At 45.2% G+C, this 21,257-nt stretch overlaps 1 protein-coding gene across 2 annotated transcripts in view; it reads right to left on the bottom strand.

Moving 5' to 3' along the window:
• The window catches only part of LOC146203904 (follistatin-related protein 5-like), a 353,223-nt gene that overhangs the window by 113,429 nt on the left and 218,537 nt on the right, over positions 1-21,257 (bottom strand). For both annotated transcript variants that reach the window (XM_084588979.1, XM_084588980.1), the window contains exon 3: positions 10,777-10,891. In XM_084588979.1, the coding sequence (XP_084445105.1) occupies positions 10,777-10,891 (115 nt within the window). The remainder of the gene's footprint in view (positions 1-10,776; positions 10,892-21,257) is intronic.

The following is a 21,257-nucleotide window of genomic DNA, read 5'->3' as shown; positions in this document are numbered from 1 at the left end:
GAACAGCAACGATGACATAGCGTGTACGAAGTAGAATCTTTACTTGTTGGCGCCTCAGAGCAATAATTATTTTGTTAATTTATTTCATTACCTAATTCTGTCACACTGTACAGGTGCGGCAGGCCTGGCGGATGCAAGCAACGAAGACGCTATATCGTTGGCACATACATAGTTAGAGACACTTCATGTACGCGGCGAGTCAGCAAGACACACGAAGGGCCACCAATAAAACAAACGCAGTCATTGCAGGAAGGTGCTAGTGCGTACAAGAACACGTGCCAGGGAGGAAACGAACGCGTGTTCGAACGTGCTAGAAAATGCATCGTAAAGAAAGAAAACCAGTACGTCCCACAATGGTAAAAAACATCGTTTTCAGCAAGTATTTTTCTTGGTCATCTCGAGAAGGTATCGCATATAATAAAAAAAAAAAGATAAAATTTATCTCTCGTACAGTGTCTTTTTATAAATGTTTCTTAAGGGTAGAACGCGATTGCGATATCGGGTTCCTTTAGTTCGCATCGCGCATACATGAAGTCCTGTTTTATTCACCTTTGACCAACCAGCTTTTGTGGCATATGAATGGCTTGCCCGTATGGTGATTCGAAAGTCCTGGGTACTATTCGCACCCCCAACAATTTAACTTATTTTCTTTTCATCACAATTACTTCCTCTTGACTGCAAAAAAAAAAAAAAATCGCTAAGAAATTAGGCATCAATTCAAAAGGCTAGTCAAAAGCTGTTTTAGCTGCACAGCACCAATAAGAGCAACAACGCAGTATTTTTGTTGAAACAATATGTAAAGCACGATTTATAAATAAGAACCATGGTAGCCATCATGCGACCAACAATGAACCTTGAAAGAAGTAAAATGTTCCTGGAAGGTGCAAGTGTTCATCATAACAATAGATAGGATACGAAGTTTGAAAAACCGACAAGAAAGCATAGCATTCAAATACGACAGAAAATAACAGCGCATGCTTCTACTTTCATGAAAGGGCAGTTAAATCATAACGGTAGCTATGACGGTGACGGTGGTAGCGGCCGCAGCAGTTGCATTGCGACCAGTTCGAGCGAGGGACGTTTTCGCCTCCTAATGCCTATTGCTGAGGCAGAGCACGCTTTACAAGATCAAAATATCTGGATTTTTGGTTTTAGTAGAATCCGATAGGTAATTCTGCTGACGTTTGTTACGCAACAAAAATATATTAGGCGAAAGCCTTTAATGCCTCATGCCGCGTCCGGCATTCGGCGTCCTGTCCCACTATAGCTGTCAATCATCCTGACAGCCACGCCGGGCTCGTGAGAAACGTATCTTAGTTCTTGTCTAGCGTCGTGCCAGCGCGGTTGCCATGGGGACCGCCACCGCTAGTTAGTGGTATATAGTGATCTATAACGATAGTTATTGGTAGTTAGTGACATATATTATGTTGAGGCATACAAAAGGAAATAAAAATAGAGAGCCTCTGCCCGTGCCACAAAGTATAACGGGCTTGGTAGTTAGTGACAGTGATAATGACAAAGATTACTGAATATGACGTCATCACCTAGTGACGTCATGGCCAGATGTGACGTCATAACGACATCACATCCTGCCATGTCTAATGAAAAGAACTGACGTCACGATGGTGTTACATCAGGTAATGACGTCACTAGGCGATTCGCACATATAAGAAGCTGACTCCGCCGGGCGTTCGATCCGGGCGTCCGTGCGGCGCCTTTCATTTGGCGTTTCCTCGAACGCCGCACCACACAGCATACAGAAGCAGACACAGTACAGCAGGCACCAGCGGCATTTCAAACTGACAGTGCGTAAAGTTAGTGTATTCGATCCTCGTACTTCCCTCGCATTAACTTTATCACCAAATGAAGAAAAAAAAAAACTCTTTAACACAACAAGGCGAAGTGTTCGATATAATCGTAATTAGCTGTTACTCTCATAAGTTTTTTGAACTGCATTTTTGAATGTTACAATTTAAAGGTACTTCTACTGAAAAAAATAAAAAAACGGACAGATTTGCCCAGAAATTATTAAGGACTCGCTGGCTTCTATCCTTCGCTTTCTGATAAGAACGCCTTTAAATTGTTTAACACCTTATTTCTGGCAACTTTAAATAAACGCTGCACTTAATAAATAAAAAGTGGGCCGTGATCTCTGAAAAATCAATTGCAGACTGCTGTTCTAGCATATAGTGAGAACGTATCACAAAAAATCGCAACAATAGCTTTTCGATCGTTGGGATTGAGATGACATGCATGCACGCAAAAGTCATCTCAAAAGTCATCTCTCAAGGAGTCGTGCACGCACACAAAAAAAAAATCTATAATTCCAGCTTGCAGCTTACGCGATCAATTTTGACCCAACTAAGACTTTCTAAGAGACAGGTCTTCATTCGAAACGCACCAAGAAGATGCGATAAACTTAAAAACCCGTCTGCTCCTTTTTCGTTTTCTTGAGTCTGCTGTTTACTTCAGCGCCGTTTTCCGCACTAATTCATACTGCTCGAAAGTTAGCAACTGTTATTGCAATGTACTGTTTAGCGTAGGTTATTTGCCGCCACCCATCGGTTCACATATAACGGAGGAGACTTTCCACTTATGCTTCCAATAATATCGCGTGCTTCTTCTTCTCGTATATTTTATGTCTGTTCACAGTCATTTAGTCAAACTGAAAGATTAGGCGCCTTTTTGGCTTCTTTTTTTTTTTTTTCTCTCGCTCAACTGCCTTTCCAGCGTTGCCATTGGAAAGGCAGACTGCTCCGCTGAAGGGCACGGAGCAATCAGAAGAGGGACGGGAACTCCTTCAAGTGCAAATACCCCAGCTAACGTTCGGGGGGCGAGTGCTGCGAAACCACTGTGTTTACGCAAGAGCAAACACAGACTGGTCGCTCGTCCCCGACTCCTTGTTCAGGTGCGCCATATCGAGCAACGAATCTTGCGTAACGGCTGCCAATGTGCTAACAAAGTGGACCGCTAGACGAAAACCGTCAGGTGAAACGTCAAAGCAAAAATCGAACGGCCTACCATGTGCAATAGTTCTCCCCCGTACAGGTCTTGTTCTACCGTGATGTATACCTGGTTGCGAAACTTTTCCGTTTTTTACCATTTCTTTTTTTTTTTTTTTTTGTACGAGGGCGTCCTGGTCTTCTCTGCTTTCAAAGGAACACATTCTTGATGTCTGCAAAGAGCCGAAAGCGAAGAACTGAGTGGGAAGGAATAGATCAGGCCGCACATGTGCTCATGGCCAAAATCAACCAAAAAAGGAATGTAGAGCAGAGAAAGGAACTAAAGGAACGTCGGGTTTCTTCTTTTTAGTTCGAGTTTCCCTGAAATGCATGCAAATTGCTGTTTTGCATCTTTACGCCTGCAATTTTCGGGTCCATCGATTCGCCGAGTGCATATTGTGCCGAGGCTTAGGGCGCTTTCTTTCGTTTTCATTTTTTCTCCCTTCTCTTTTTTTTTTTTTTATCTTCCCCATCAGGCAGGCAGATGTGCCTAAAAAAGCAACAATGGAAAAGTTACCGGATAATCCGCTTACAAAGGTCAGCTCTTCAACGCTATGCTGTCACATTGTAGCAAACATTTTCTCGAGAGTGATGAAACTAGTAACGCGATAACGACCACTCTGGTAACAGACGGATTGTTTCATTTGTTTCGCAGGCTGTATTTCTAAGTTTTTTTTCTTCTTCTTCTTTCTGTTTTTATAAGCTGGTTACAGTGTATCTCCAAAAATCTGTCTTTTCAGACAGTGATGACTTTGGATTTCAGAACGCGAGAATTTGCTGTTTAACTCCGTTGTGCGAATATGCCGAAGCAATAAAAACAAATTAAACGTAAAATATGTAATACTTGAATTCAATCCCGGAACCTGATCTTTATCTTAATTTATTATTATTCACTTTTTTTTTTTTTTTTTGCATTTCGAAGTTGCAAAGGTCACGGTTATTTGCGACGAATCGCGTTTCGGCCAAAGCGTTCAGAACAACCTCTTTTCTTAATCGCCTATAGTGACCCTCCTTGAGCAACAATACAGGAGTGTGACAGCTTTGTGTACAATCCTGTGAGCTATGACATGCATATTTGTTTTTTCGAGTGCAGATGGTGACAGAAGTAAACTTTTGCAGTGACTGGCATAATCTAGACATGTACCGGAGGAGCGGGACGTTACGCGGAGCCGCACACGTAGCGAAAAAACAAAGTTCAAACCCAGTGGTCAAAAACAGAGAGAAGTTGTTGAAACTTTCAAGCTATGGCACGCGGCGCAGTGTATGCGTTTCATTGACAGAGATTGCACGCGAAACTAGAGCACGCGAGAGCTAAATAAGGAAATGAACTTTACTGAGACGGGTGGAATGAAACCTTACGGCGCTGTCTTTCACACCTGTTGTTGACAGAACTTGCGTTCAAAACTGCTCCCGTCGCGTGTAATCAAAATCCTAAGTCGCCCATCCATTTTTATACGCATGTGCAGCAGCACGCGGCACAGGATGGAAGCATAGATAAGCAACGCTTCTGACGCTTCCTTCACTGACAATATGTGAACGTCTCATGATCACGAAAGTTCGCGCGCTTCGCCTGCTGTCTCTGCTCTCTTCTATCTCCAAAAATCTGAGACTGCTATCGCTCAACTCTTGCCACACGGCTGATTTTGGTCATGGTGTTTTTAACGTTGCTACACTCCTTCATGATATGTGCAGCAATAGTTTCATCTTTTTTTTCTTACCGTGACAGTTACTAATTTCGCATCCCCCGCTTTGGCTTTGCTTAATGTTGTCCTCCCAACGCAGCACAGTGGAGGAGTGGCAGGAGGAATAGGAGAACGCGAATCCTAGCGAAAGATGTGGCTTGGGATAAGGAAAATAGCATGGACAGCGCCGCGGCGTAGAGATACCAAAAGCAGACTTACTCGCAGGTGCAGCAGGATGACACACCGTGGGGTGAGAGGGAGCAGAGCGCCAGAGCGATCAAGGCGCGGAAAGGAATTCACCTCCTTTTTACGCTGAACAATGAGACAGTTTTGCCTTTTACTCGGGAAACGGATTGCTTGGTTTACTTAACAATTTAGCGCGCCACATTGAAAGCGACTTTACAGTGATTGCGTAGATGCCTGCTTTTGCATGCTATAGATATTTATAAGAAGAGAAGAGAACAGGAGTAGCGACTCAGTCAAGGTCCTGTGTCAATGGTCGTCGATCATCGTGCTGGTCTCTAATCAAGATTCCTCTAAGCGTGTATGTGCCCCACCTGAACATCACTTCGACAAAAACTATCTGCAGAAAATTTAATGACGTGCTTCCTAGTGTGTGGAGTCAGCGACAGCTAAACAATGTGAGACGTTGGTAGAAGCAATGCACATAACACGCGTGCAGAAGGGCATAACCGTTGACCAATTATTTTATCACCCTGTACTTAAAGGGACACTAAAGACATCCAAAGATGCTATGAAAATCTAATAAACTACATTTGGTGACACTGTCGCCGCATATCCGGCAGCAAAAAATCGAATAATTGCTGAGATATTGCGATAAGAAGTTGAGGTTTTTTCTTATTCCCGCCGGTCGAATTCAAACTGTGCCCTCCGACTACGTAGTCGGAGTTGAGTGCCGCACACTATGACGTAAGCGGAGACTCCGTGATAGCTAGCGAGCCGGCGTGGCCCGCGGCGTCGCATCCCTCAAGGGCCAACATGGCAACAGCGTACTCGCAATGACGGCCACAGCAGAAATGAATAAAACGATGAAGAGAGCAATTTACCGAGCGATGGGCCCATAAAGGAAGAAAAAAAAAAACATAGAGCGCTTGTAATGCACAATACTTTACATTTTTCTCAATCTTTTGCGCTCCTTCTTGCACTGTGTATAAACAAACCAAGCCCTCGGTCATCGCAACGCTTCCCGACATGTTTACATACAAATAAGATTTAGTTACCAGCAAAATAGTGTCCTCGCTGCTGCGCTTGTCAGTTTTGAAGCTTCGTCGCACTTTTTTCCTTCAAGGTTTGTGCTACAGCTCCGTGTTAAGCGAAAATTACGTCCACGGTAGCAAAGCATGACCGAAGTGCCGGCGCCACTAAATTTGCCAGCGCTGTGAAATTCCACATGTTAAATGGATCCAGTGCACAATATAGTGCGCATATAGGCGTCCAGAACATTAGTTGCAAGTCGTGAGAGCAGGCAGCATACGCCGATGGTGAAGAAGTTGTAATTTTTAGACCGGCAACTGAAACAGTCTATTGTAAATGGGGCCATGACATACAGACCAGAAATGTTTTCAGGGTTTCAGTGGCGCGACGTAGCCGAGCGGTTAGGCGTTAGCCGAGCGTTGCGAAACAAGCAGTGGCGAGTTCGAATGTTACCGCTACTGACGATTTTTTTTTTCTACCAATCGATATTTTTTTATCTTTTGTAATGTATTTCCGGTGCTTCGTTATTTTTAGTTTTTACTTTTTACCCGAGGCCCTTTTTTCGACGGGCGACGAGCGCAATATATCGACCCTCTCCTTGGTATGAGCGGCAAGTATGCCCCTTTTGTTTACGACGCCTGCAAATAACACGTTGAAGGTCTTGTTGACGCAGTATGTTCGCCAGATGTGCCATGATTTAGTGAACAATTGAATGATAATGCGTTTTTCCTTCGGTACTTAGCATATGTATGCTTTTCGTGGCGTACGTAGCTGCAGTCGAGTGGTCAGGTCGAAATCGAAGCGGCGACGGCGGCGATATGTTGGCGCAGAAGTGTGAACGAAGGAGCGTGTCGGCGGCAGCGGATTTCGCTCGCTCGCGCCTCCGAATGCTCAAATGGGAACCAGAAAGGCGCATCTGCTGCTCCAAGCTCGTAATTCAAGCGCTTCAGGTCCAAACAAACTATCCGAGTGCGCACGAAATGCCTGAGCTGAAACAACGAAAACTGAAGTGGGCGCCTGTGGCGCCTCCAAGTATATTTCTGTATTTGCCTTGAAACGTTTACGTTGTCTTTTCGCCGTCGTTTACGTATGATAAAAGCGTGTTATTATATTCGAGGCAGAACCTACGACCGCATTCAAACGGGCAACGTAATTCGCATTTGACAGCCTCCGTGATCCCTAGCGCGTCACGTGATTTGTAGTTGCGCGTTTCGGCTGTGGCGGCGATACCTGTATTTCTGTGCTTCCTCTTTACTACCTTATAACAGCTCTGTTTTCAGTAAGAGTGGATTTTTTGTAATCGGGAATTGGCATTCTATCAATGCAAGCCCACTTCAGTTTTCTCTTTAGTGTCCCTTTAAGCAAATAAAGATTTCTCAATGTTGACAAATTATGAAGCTCTAAATTGGGCTATTTTTCACGCATTGTGTCAGGTGTGTTTAGTGATTACGACAAGATCACCATTGTGTCTTTTTTTATATAAACAGAGGGAACTTTAAAACCTGCCATCTTACTCATCCCGATCACTTCTTTAGCATACGTCTTGAGAGTTATTGTTGCCTTGAATCGTATGACGCATGATCAGCTAAGGTTATCATGAACCATATGAATGAATCGAAATGACTATTGCTAGTTTATAGCAATGAGCCTCCGGTTGAGGCGGGAGAATTTTTCAAACGGGGGTTCGATAAAGTTGCAGAACGCTGTACATTATTTACAGAAGAATGCCGCCATTTTAAACAGATCGCTCGAAAACACAATGCAATCAGCATTTTCTGTAACGCATTCAAACGCCAAATAAGCACAGAGCCCGCGCCCACAATACGGCGCCATTAAGGAGCGGGCATTGAACGAAATTGGAAACGACACAACGAGAGCCAGACGGACTTTTATTTACGCATGACAAGTGCTCGCTCCATTTCTTTTTGCAAAGCATTCACTTATTTCTAAACTGGCAGTTTCTTTATGGGGCAGAGTATGGACGCCATTTGAATTTTCAAGAATTAACTGTTGAGAAAATGTGGTACAGTCAGGCGACGCGGATCTGCCATCCCAAATTAACTTTATGGTTTTACAAGAGCTATTGTTGACATCATTAAGCAATTCCCAGAAATTCGGACAAATCCGCATGACGCCACTATCCTTCGACAAGCATAGCCCGTTCCAAAATCCTTGCTTGGGAATTCAGGAGGCTAGTACTTCGCCACCTCCTTTCAGCATATGTTGGCGGATAAACGGGCGAGCTCAGGTCGAAACATTTAGAATTTATATCTTCAGCGATTCAGTCATCCGACTACTTTCACAAAAATAATTCCCCCTTTTCCTCATTTTAATAGAACAAATTAGAAAATTACAGGTACTGCATTAGCTTTCTAGAGCAGTACAAGGGCATCTGCAGATTAGATCTACGGGTAGTTACTACCTGTATCGACACTGCCATAACACAGAGACGGCGGAGGCCCGGACACCGCTGTTTGAAGACATTGTGGTTAAGCACAGCCCTACGCCTGCTGACTGACTCCAAGGTGGTGCCCGACATGTGATGCAAACCACAACTCGTTCGCACGACCTAATGCAGTGTGCAATATCTTCTGCAACGTACCACGTCTTTTCTCTACCTCTCATAACATGTGCGGTGAACCGAAACTAGCACCGGTGAGAACTCACGCTTGATGTGAGCACGCACGTGCCCTATATAGGTTCGGTTTTGCGACACTCAGTGGATTGGCGCATTCTGCACCAAGCCCTTGAAAAACTTGCGGTGATTCTGTGAGAGTATACTTTCTTCTCGGCACGCCCCTAGCTCCTTTAAGTAGATATTAATAAGATTTGTGTGATTTGATTTGATTTTGAGGTTTAACGTCCCAAAGCGACTCAGGCTATGAGAGAGGCCGTAGTGGAGGACTCCGGAAATTTCGACCACCTGGGGTTCTTTAACGTGCAGTGACATCGCAGAGCACACGGGCGCCTACCTTTTCGCCTCCATCGAAAAGCGGCCGCCGAAGCCGAGATTCGATCCCGCGTCCTTGGGCACAGGTAGTCGAGCGCCCTAACCACTGCGCCACCCTGGCGGGCCGATACTTATAAGAGGCAGCGCGAAAATGCAAGGATCAAGACATGACAACAGGACTGGCACTGATCTGCCAGCATTTTATCGAAAACTCGTTCAAAAACGCCAAATTTCTTGTCAGTTAGTAAAAGAGAAGGGGTGCTGACACATTGGTATCCGGATTTTGCAGTCTGCGGTGCATCAAAGATGACCCTTTCGAATCAGTAGGAGCACTTGCTTTGATTATCGTTTTTGTACACGCTTCCTTTTTTAGACGTTTTGTACATTTTGTAGTGTGCTTATCCAGATGGCCATCGGCTTTGTTCCCGTCGTTGTTAAAGCAGTCTCTCAATGAGGCATCTGCCAGTCTGGCCGATGTAGACACGGTCACACTTCAGCGGGATCTCATCAATCACACAAGTGGGCACATCAGTGAAACGATGTGTGTGTTTAGAAAGGCACTACTTTTCCTTCGGATTTGTCAGGAGGGTACAGACACTATAGCACGTTTGCAAGGGGCTGAAAAAGCATTCACATCACTACGCTTTGTAACCTTCTTTAAGCTGCGGGACAACTTACGGATGTACGAGATTACAGCCGGAGGCCGCTTTTTGGGCTGCTTATGCTTGTGAACTTTCCCTTTGACCTTCCGCAGCAGGGTCTCCGAGATGCTACGCCCAATTTGTGAAGGGTAACCTGCGCTATGGAGGCGTTGAACCTGTGTTTCAACGCTGCTCTGCAAGAACTGCGGACAACTTTTGGTCAGCGCAGATTGGATAGCCGATGACACGATGACGCGCTTAATCAGTTTCGAGTCCGCGCTATCAAGCGGAAGCATGCTTTTCTTGGACTGAGGATAGTACATTCAACAATGGTAGTTAGATTTAAAACAGATTAACAGGTGCCTCAATGAGAGACTGCTTGAGCAACGACGGCTTGTACGTAACAAAGCTAATGGTCATAAGGAAGAGCACTGCAAAACGTGCAAAGCGTTTGAAAAGAAGTTTGAGCTACTGTTTTCAAAAACAATGATCAAAGCACGGGCTCGGACTGAAGTCTGAGGCACTGCTGATTGCAAAGGCCGGAGAACAGTATGTCAGCATTCCTTTTGTTTTACTAACAAGGTATCAGGCTTTTTAGAACGGTTTTTAATGTAACCCTGCTTACGCTTCAATGTATTCACACTGCTTCTGTGTTAATGGTTGATTTTATTGTTTAATCTTCCCGTGCCCAATGGTCCGGCGCCCTAGATTTGACCCATCTTTCGTTCCGACTTGCTTTCCTTTGTTTGTTGACGTTGTTTTTAACATTTACTTTTAAAACTGCTTTGTATTCGATGGTCATGACTCTGCTGTCGTTGCTGTTTTAGGTTTCGTTTGTTTTTTCGTAGTCTCTTTTGTGATTTCTTGCACCCTTCAGTTCGTTGGGTCCGGTTACGTATGGCTGTGAGGCAGGTTGAAAATTTTACAAATAAGGGTTTAACTTGCATTCAGAGCATTAGAAGTACGATGTTTGGTTGATAATTTATGTTATTCTTGGTCTCTTGAAGTCCCGTGGGTTGTGGATTGGGTATAAATGCTGCTCCCTGCTTTCAATAAACTGTTGACAGTTCAGCGCCAGTCCTCTTTTATGTTCGTCCTTGTCTTTTCGCGCTACCGCTTATTGTTATGCATTCTGACCAACAAGCCCAAAGCAAAACTCTAGCTCTTTAAGTAAGGTACTGCGGCGAAGAATAGGCGCCGATAAGTCCATACCAATCGACATGCGGGGATGGTCGCGCTGCTGAGATAAACGGTATAGCATGCATGAAAAACGTGGATGCACTGACCAAAGTCGAGGGGGAGCGCCTTGGGTGCCGTCGGTGCAACCGAGTCCTCGCTGCTGAGGAACTTGTCTTCATCTTCCTCCACATAGGTGGCGCTACCGTCCCGGTTGTGGCGAGACTGCGAGAAAAAGAGAGAGAGAGAGAGAGGGGGGGGGAGGGGGGGGGCATAAGCACACGCAGAACAATGAGTGTACTTTACGCAAGCACTATCGACGAAATTCCAAGATGTCATGTCTGGTCAAGCGACAGTGCTTAACTTGTGATGCTAAATAAAATAAATCAATTCGCGAGTGTGAATCTCTTCATCTCGTACTTTAGCGATGGACTGGTAATTTTATATGGCTTTTATATTTTCTACGTTGTTAGCTATACTCTTGACAAGTTGATACTGTACATCCGGACTTTTTTTTGAAATAGCTCTACACGGCAAAAGAGACTAGCGGCATTGTTACAGAAAGGTACTCGACATAGCGCTAACGTTTAATGTTTCAAGCTTTGTAATTTTAGGTAATTCAAAGCGACAAAATTTTATTTCGCTGACATTTTAAAATGAAAGCTCACAAACTAATCACAATAATGCCCGATATGTTCAGGATAGCTTAAAATTTTCTGTAACAAATTCCCTGCACTGAGAGAAGACTACGTGCATCTTGCTGTACACTGTATGATCTGAGAAAGATCAAGAACTGCGTAAATACTTGAGATACGTTGACCTATTTCATCAAAAGAAAAAGTCGGGGAAAATGTTTCACAAAACGGTTGTCCTGAACATCTAAATGAAATCATTTTCACGGAACGTTGCCAGGATTACGTTTTCAAGGTTTCCTAAGTTTGACAAAGCTTTTCGTGTATGCACCCTGTTTTTATTAATTCAGCTGGCACTGGAAAAAATACTGTCACTTTTAAAACATATTTATATGCTTGCGCTTGGTGTATCAATACGAAGCTTTTGAAGAGCACTAATTCGTAATCCTCAATCATTTTTTTTTTTTTCAGCAGTCGTGCATTCAAGCTTGCCATCTTTTGAATGAAACACTGGGAAGGTTTTCTCAATTTTCAAATCTGGTAACTAGCAGTAACCTCGCAACTACAGGCCATTATCATTCACTAGTAATGTATGCGCAATAAAACCCAGAGCAACACATTCACGAGTAATCCTAAAATATTTTTAGAGCGCACACCCTTTTAAAATATTCTCTGTTTCTTGGAAGAAAACTCATTTTTGAACAGCGCGCAGGGTGGATTTTGGAAGCACTACTCATGCGAGACACAAGTGTTGTCATTCACGCGTTACAAACATGCCCTACCTTATCGGCGATTACATGCCGATTGTATTTTTCTAAACTTTCAATTGCATTTGACAAGATCTGTCATAAGCATCAGGTATAAAAACCACATCATCTTAACCTCAATGATAACCTGCAAATGGGGATAGGTTCTCACTAATCGGCGACAATTCATCACCACTAGTGATCACAACTCGTCTTTAATAGCTGCAACATCAGGCGCATCTCTCTTTTTTTATTATTATGCTTTTTTTATATAAATATGATTTCTCACGATGGCGCAGTGCTCCTCGAAATCAGCAGCAATAGCGTTACCGAATGCTCAGAACCAGATATTAACAGCGTTCTTTCTTGACATTACACCTCAGCGATTGAACTTGGCTAATGGACACTATCTTCTATGACCCCAGAATGCAAGGGCTAAGGATGCGACCTACTTGCCCAAAACATCAGATAAACTGCTTCTCTCCTACGCAGGATTAAAGCAATCGCAAACAGCTTATTCTAGAAATCAGCGAAGAACAAGCCCCTTTGCAGCATACTGAAGGGGAATAACCAGAGAGGTCGCAGCTTGATTAAGCGCTACAGTTATAACGCATCTGCTCTTAACTTATTTTGCTCACACTTCTGCCGAACCATCGCCAAGATCGAAAACAGCGCACATCCGAAGCCTTAAAAACACATTAAGAAAGAGAAGCCATTAAGTTGCGACCTTCTTGTCAAGTGTCACTTTGTGAGAACTGGACGGTTCAAAACAGGGCGGCACTTCTTGTATTTGTTTTTTTTTTTCCTAATTCCCCGCAGTTCCTTGCTTCCTCTCCGCTCCGCTTTCAGGAGGACGCCGCCGACCGGTGGTTCCAAAATTAAAACGGGCTCAATCGGGCTGAAAGAGATCCCAAACCTTCTAGGCGGCACGAAAGGGCGCCGTCTTGGGAGCAATACAGACGTCAGTGCAAGCCGGCTGCCTGTCGGATAGGCATCAAAGTTCACCCGCTCTTTCGCCCTCTTGTGTTCTCTCCCCCATGTTCTATCCTTTCCGTTTTGTTATATACGTGTATACCGCTCTGTCAAACACACCTCGATTTTTTTTTCTTCACTTTTCCAAGTACGATTTTCATTCGTTTCCCGTTATTCCTACCGCTTCACACTGTTCCTCTGCGTTGTCTTGCCGGAGGTGCTTTCTGTCCTGTATTTTTGTGCAGCGCTGCCTCTTCTGTCGTCTCGAGTTGCTCCGCCGCTGCCGCCGTCGTCTTGTTAGCAGCGCAGGCACAGCGAGCAATCGGATTTTATCCGTTCCCTTCTTGACTCGTTTATCGCGCTTCGGCTCCGAGATGTCCCCCGACACGGCGTGCGCAGGCGACTCCTGTCTGTCTGTCTGACTGTGCAAGGCGACGACGAATTCTTTTCGTGTCGGCACCGAGATTGCCCGCTTGCGCCTTTTACTCGGCGCCCCCGGCCGGTCTACTTCCTCCCTGCATGTACCTCCGCTCCCTGCCAGCCCGGATGCCCCCCGTAGCTTTTCCTCAGGCCGAGTCATCTGACGTGTAATCACCTTCGGCTCGACTTCGCACACTCCAGTTAACTTGGCCTTGCCACGGCTTCTTTTGTGGTACAAAAGAAGCTACGGTTCATTATTTGTCACCGCAACCAGCGCGATAAAACCGAGCCCCACCTGATGTCTTTGCAGGTTTTCAGTTTTTTCCTCTCTCTTCTTTTTTGATTTTTATTTTAATTATTTTTTCCCACTGCAATAAAACCCGCGCTGCTGATACTCTATACCCTGTCCAGCCAAAACAGAACGGACTGCTATTATTGGATCTCAACAACAAAAAGCATTAAACACTACCATATCTTCACAAAATACTATAATTTCGAGAATCTATTTCAAAATGAAATAAATGTAACAAGAGCGGCATCAATGGCATTCCTTTTGAACACAGAGGTGCTTGTTAGGAGCGTATACACTGCATACCTGCCAAATCCGCGAGGACAGCCTCAGTTACAAAGTACCTTATTACGGCTGAGCACGCTAATGAAACGAAACAAAAAAGGAAGGCAACACTCGTTCAAATTTCTTGACAGAATCGACACGAAACCTGGTGATCGAGAAGAATCGAAAGGACAATCGAGAATATTGAACGGGAGCGGTATCCACGATACAGAGCAATTTGCACGAAATGTCAAGAAATCGCAGCGGTGGACAGTGGTCTCTAATTGAATTATAGCGGTTAAATTTCATATATGCGGACTCTGGCTTTAAAAAATGTCGGCCGAACATTTTTTTCTATTATCTCCTTTCGTTAGTGCATTCGATGTTATAATGAATGCATTAGCTTCCGTTTACTGTCCATGACGCCGCACTGACATGCTCCAATAGTCTGCGTATATGCTCTATCGGGGCCCGTATAGGCGCACTGCGACGAACGGAAGCAATGAGCCGGCCATCCTGTCTGAACATTGCGACCGAGCCTTCTGCACCCTTACGCACCCCGTGGCTCGTCAGTAGCAAAGGCGACCGCATTCCTCCGACTGTTGTGACACCCCGGCTGTTTGAAGAATTGTTGCGGGGGTCATCAGGGCACACCGCGGTTGCCGCGCCCGACGGCAACCCGTAGGTCTTTCTTGATTCGCGGGCGTCGCCCCTTTCCCTCGCAACCAGTTAATCATCACCGGTGGGCGTAGACACACCGCGAAAACGCTTCCGTTTGTTATGCCGCTCTTTGTTTTTGCTCACATTTTGAAGTGCTCATGTGGAAAACAAAAAAAAACAAATAAAAGCCAAAGGAAATATGTCGAAGAAGTTGTATAGTTGTTTATGATCATTGTGTCGTTTTGAAGGACGAAAATTCGTAAAATTCTGGAAAGGGAGACGGCAGTGCGGCGAACAAAACTGCCCCAACATGCACTCGCACGGAGACAGGGCGATCATTCGAGTAGAGAAGGTCGTCATAAATTGTGAAAGCACAATCGTAAACGGAATAGCCATGGAGGCATGAAAGCGTACAAACGCTTGCAGAGGCGCAGCGGTTGAAGCAGCCATTGGATGGTGTCTGCATATCTTTGGCCGGCATCTAACAATTCTTTCACCTAACTGGAAACGAAAGGCAGAGAGGCATCGGAATTATGCATAAGGCATACCTTCCAAGAGCTCGTGGACGCAAAAACGAAATTAAAGATAGATATGCACCAAAGTTCAGCTATGCTTCATATACAAGACGTAAGAAGATCTCGCATCAGTGAAAAAAGACGTATCCAGAGTGTTCGCTTGCCTTCCTAAATTAAATCACTATTTCCACGCTCACTTCAGGCACGATGGTAGGTATAGGCGTTTGGTACTTGTTCGCCTTCGGCGAAAATGCACGTCAGATTGCGTTGCTTTAATGACGGCGCAGTGCACAGTAAAAAACAATTCCCGACTTCCTGCCTGCTTATACTTGTCGATTATCCGTATATTACTGCAAAGGCGTAAGTTATAGATTTAGAAACAAAATATCTAAGGTTTTACTCATGACGAAGCAGACGAACAGAAAAAAGAAGAGCTGTCACTGTCGATCGCAGAATTTTAGTTGACAATTACTTTAATGCACTAATTCAGTTTGTGCAGGACATTTGGCAGTCCACACTGAACCCTGACCAATCTCCCTTCGTGGGTATGTGCCATATATCAAGGCAGAAGAAGAAGAAGAGGAAGAATCGGGAATCTTGAAGAAAACGGAGTAGGCACCAAATGCGAATGAAGCCTCCGATGTATTTCTGTGCCGTTTCAATTACAGGCCACTAGGCACTGTTGGCAATTTTCGAATCGCTACGCCGCCCAGCGAATCTTGCAGCATAACTTCGTGACAGCACTAATCCCTATGGCAATAATCGGTTAATATATCGAAACAAGTCAGAGCTGCTCAACCTACACATCCAAATTACCGAAAGAGAATCGCTTCCGGATGCACAGACCGCCCTTCCAAAATCCCTCATTTATGTGCAGCAGGAAGCAAACCCCGTCTGCAGCAAATTATTCTTCCTGGAGCCAAAAGGAGAAGTTTTCGAGCATCCAGCAAACTAATCAGCTCAGTCTGTAGTCAACCAGCGCGTGGCTTTCTAGGTTTGTGATTCGAGAGACAATGTGCAGTCGCAGACCTGCGATGCGAATAGTGTGGCGTGGGGGCTTTTTAGGATAACCACAGCTCCACATACTGCGTAGTCCATGGTCGTAGCGAGCTCTGTCTACTTCCTGCGTTTGTTGCAGGTAGCAGGCCCGTATTCGGAGACCTTTTACTACAGTTAAGCACGCATTGAATGATCAGAAACTCGTATTATAGTTAACAAAAAGAAGCAAAACAAACAGTAACTAAACTTCTCAACAATGCAGGGATAATCACGAGAGCTCGACGCATTTTAACATCGTAATTTTCCGTCTCTTGAAATCAGGCACATAAAGACGAAGCCACTCTCAAGTATTTTGACGTTGGCAGTGGGGAAAGAGACTATAGTGATCTGTGCGAACGCGAGTGCGTTTGATGCGGGTGTTCTCTCTCGGCCATCATCACGCGCGCACCTAGTTGGACGGCCGCGAGTCTTTTTGTGTGTACGTGATTTCGTCCGCCTAAGCAATGCCGCCGTGGCAGCAACGTTCAAAACGGCAACGTGCGCCGCGCACGCACCATATATTCCCTGTGAGTGCCCACACAGCATCTCCCTAGCTCCTTAGTTGTCGCCCCTGAAATAGCGCAATGCGTTCACACGGCCACTGTAGATCGCAATACCGCGCTGCTGCGGAGAAGCCTCGTTTGCTACGCCGACGAGGGAAGTGGCTGCTCACTCCGCACATTGGGCTCTGCCATTTCGTGCGATGCCCTTCTGCGTGCTGCGGTGACCGACCAAAGAGACACGGCCCGGGAACGCGAGAAGAACAAAAACGAAAAGCAGAATAGAGACAAACAGAGCCATTGGGCGACAACAGAGCGAGGGTGCGCCGCCTGAATAAAAAGCGGGCATCAGCGTTTGCGTGAGCGCACCCGGCGCCATCCGTTCTGGACCCTGAGGGCCGCGTGCGCGCCACAGCCGGCACGGCGTTTTTCTCCGCACGCCGACAACCGGCTTTCAGCGTCACTGCGCTCGTTACAATGGGCGCCTCACCGAGCAGCGCTGCTTCATGCGGCCATTCCTAGCTGTAAGCGTACCACTTTTTTTTTTTCCACGCTGTGTTTTCGTCGTTGTGCCTTATGCGTAGTTCCAAAGTTTCTCGCGAGTGCGATGCCACGAGAGTCGCAGCCGCACACAGTTCATTAGCTTTGTATACGTTTCGTGAGATGAGAATATGTGTTTTTTTTTTTTACGCTCTTATGGTTTTTTTTTTTTTTTTTTTTTTTTTCACTGACGACGCTTATCTCTGAATTTCAATACATTTTGTAATAATTTCATGTTCACTTAACGCTTCGCACTTCTGTGGTCTCCGAGAAGCACTCCGTTACTTGCTTCTTGCGGCGTACAAAAAAAATCCAAATGTAGTATTCCACTGAGGTTAGCAAGAAAAATGGCAAGCAAACTCAGACACCTTCACGCAAAGATGGCGACGATAGCCCGAAGGCTACCAGCGCCATCTCATAGGGCCCATTCTAGTAAAACAACGAAAGCGCATTACACCAGTCGGACTTCTTGGAAAGGCCGCTGCAATGAAAGTCGTCCGCTGATTATCATTTCAGTGACCTCGCCGCAGCGCCTCAGTGGTTAGAGCGCTCAGCTGTTGAACCAAGAGACCCGGGTTCGAGCAACTTCAGTACACGTTAAAGAACCCTAGGCAGCCGAAATGACCCACAGAACTCCGCTACGGTGCCCTTCATAGTCTTAGCTACTTTGGCACGTTAAACATCAAAAACCATCACCATAATCGGGGTGGCGCAGTAGTTACTGCGCTTGACTACTGTTCCCAAGGATGCGGGATAGAATCCTGGCCTCGGCGGCCGCTTTTCGATAGAGGCGAAAGCAAGGCGCCCGTGTGCCTTGCGATGTCAGTGCACGTTAAAGAACCCAAGTGGTCGAAATTTCCGGAGTCCTCCACTACGGCGTCTCTCATAGCCCGAGTCGCTTTGGGACGTTAAACACCACAAGACAAACCAAATCTTAACCATAGTTTCACTGAAACCATCCGTGATCCTTCATAACCGTTCGCATTTGTGTAAACATTGCAAGCTAGGCTATAGTTGGCTCGACATTGATACGGTGAACAGTGCGAACAAGAGAAGGACGAAAGAACGACACACATTCACCGCTTAGAGTATGTCGCCTTATTTTGTCCTTGCATTTCTCGCAGTATTCACTGGCCTTAGCACGCATATGTGTAGTCTCCGTCCCCTCCCTCCAACCCTCAAGAGAATTACACTACTTTATTTTTACAAGTTTGGCAGGCCTCAAGCACTTCATAATCTTTGACGTTTTTATGGCACTTAGGCACAAGACATTATTATCCTACCAAAGCCCCAGCATGCAGCTCTGCTCGGCGGGTCAGCTTCTATGGTGGTAGTAGTAAGAAGTGCTTTCAAAGTGATAGGTGCTCTGAACTTGGTAGACTTGGAAGCAAGAGCAAAAAAAAAAAAAAAAAAAAACGATACGTAGGGGGAGGGGGGGGGGGGGGGCGGTGGATTACACTTAGGACAACATTTAGACAATTGTCAGCACCTAATATTGTGCTTGCACTGGGGTGTGCACGTTCTCCAAAGTTTACTTTGCAATGTTGTTTCAATGTTCTTCTCCGTGTCAACGTGTCTGCCTACTGTTTATTTACAGTTGCAATCTGGCTATCTACTCTTGAACGAAAAATCAATTACACAAAGTACTTAATGACATTATTTGAGAAACCTAAAGTTCATTATGACACGAAATTCCAGAGCAAGAAAGTTTCACAGCAATATAACCCCCTCCCTCCCTCCCCCCCCCCCCCTCTCTCTCTCTCTCTCTCTCTCTCTCTCTCTCTCTCTCTCTCTCTCTCTCTCTCTCTCTCTCTCTCTCTCTCTCTTTCTCTGCACTGATGGAGGTTTTTCGGGTTGCTTAGTTCGCTGGATTTGCTAGGAATAGCAGGGCTTAACCGCAAAAACAGATACACAGAGAGAGAGGACGAAGTAACTCAAACACACAAGCGAAAAAGAAATAAAACAAACAATCAACAAACAGATAACAGTCGCAAAAAAAGTAAGTGACTCCTCAGAGCGGAACTTCTCGAAGCAAATGCTTCGAGAAGTTCGGGGAGTGGAAGAGCAGGATTTGTGAGTCGGGTGGTCTGTATTTGGCTGATGGAGATCAGTGGTATCCTTAGCCTTAAAAGGGCAACCCGTCCGAAGTCCAGAGGAACTTTGGATGCACCTAAGAAGATCAGGTGGCCTGGTACGAGGGATCAGCAAGCAAGAGGAAAGGTAGTCTCTGCGCTAACGAGCAGTTAGAAGAGTCCGCCGCGCCAGTTGGGAACTGCGCAGGAAAGCCTTTGCTTTATGATTTCATAGAGGATTAAGCTTGATCATGTTTTTCTCATGCTTCTCCATTAGCCACACGAAGCTTCCGCCTAACGCTAAGGAAGAACTTCGTAGCCGTCTATACAGCGACGGTGCACTATGCCTATAGCTTTCGACTGCAGAGATCAGCATCGTTCAAGCGAATGTTAGCATGACGGGTCCTTGATGGTAGCTACTTTGACAATTCGGGACTTTCAATGCGTGCTCAGGACTACTAGTTATATACAGCGCAAGTGACTATATCGAATTAATAGCGCATGGCATATATTTTGAAACGATAGTTGTGTCCTTACAGGAGAACCGAGGACAAATTCAGCCCACCTGTACTGACAGGCTACATCATTAAAATTATGAACAGGCCACTTTAATTCAAAACGGAGATTTTGCGCGGTGGAAAACGACATTAAGCAGAATACAGGCATCTTCAATGCTGCCTGCTATTCCTGAAGGCAAACTGTTGTTACAACAACCAGATTCTTGCGCGCGTATCCATGAGGATGGGCTACACTGCTACTTAGTTTCTTACGGTGATCCCGGCATTCTTCTTTTTATTTTTTTTTAGTTTACGAGTTTAAATTCTATAGCGAAAAAGAAAACTGACAGAGGGTTTAGCATATTTAAGCGCGGAATATCGTGCAGTAGCACTATGGAACGCTTCACATGAGCTTGTGTGTTCCTCGTGCGAACCTCGTCGTTAGCCTTCTTCGTCGGTCTTACTGGAACGCTTTGCACTAAGCTTGTTCGCTCTTTGAGTCGAGTCGTCATCGGGCAAGGTGATACTCTGCGCTGATAATCCGAAGGAGCCAGGGTTAGCATAAAGGCTTACCCGAGTACAACCTCTTCAGACACGTGTAGGCTGAACTGCGACGCGAGTTTTTCCGATACAGCTATCAATGGGCAGCAAAAACTTGCGTTGGTAGAGAAAACTCTCGCGTGAGGCACCGAACATCAAAGTCGTTCTCTCCCTCCACCACCTTGAGGCCAAGTGTCAAAATACAACCACACATTCAAAATGAACAACTCACTTCTCGCTCCCCTTTAGGCCTCAGGTCATCTTTGTGAATATAGATTTATGAATGAATGAATGCCTCCCTTGCGGTCTTTCGTGCAGCTATCAAAGGAGACCAAGGCGATGAAGACTACTACATCTGAAGTGCAGCGTGAAAGACTGAAAGCTTAAAACGTGGAGATACCATCCTCACCAATGGCTTATAGTGCTTCGTGAATAGTATGTACATCATTTCCTGTACATATTCGGATATAATAAATGCCATGTATGAGAAAAATACCGACATGGCGGTGTGCTATACTGCCGAGGGGGCTAGCGAATGTGATCTCTTTACCTCAGTCTGAATTTCATGCCTACTAGTTGTGAGTTTAATCTATTTCTCCCAGCGCTCGGAAAGGTCGAAGGTTAAATCGTATTCAGATGCACGTCGGTGAACTGTGGGACTGTGGCTAGTATATTGTTACTCGATTAAAATTGTTCCGATTTCCAGTTCGATTTTCTGACTATGGAATGCATCTCTTGTTGCCGAGCAAGAATTAATGTAGTCAAAAGGCTATATCAGAATCTATTTTTCACTCAGAACAGAAAACGCGATAAAGCTGTCCACAGTGCCCATATAACGCTTTCTTCTCAGCCTGGACGCAGCGCTAAAAGACAAAGAAGCGATTTGCCTGCGTTGACTAATAACCA

The sequence above is a fragment of the Amblyomma maculatum genome, chromosome 1 (assembly GCF_055883805.1).
Source record: "Amblyomma maculatum isolate TAMU_Amacu chromosome 1, ASM5588380v1, whole genome shotgun sequence".
Classification (NCBI taxonomy): Eukaryota; Metazoa; Arthropoda; class Arachnida; order Ixodida; family Ixodidae; genus Amblyomma; species Amblyomma maculatum.
This window is presented reverse-complemented; position numbering and strand designations above follow the sequence as displayed.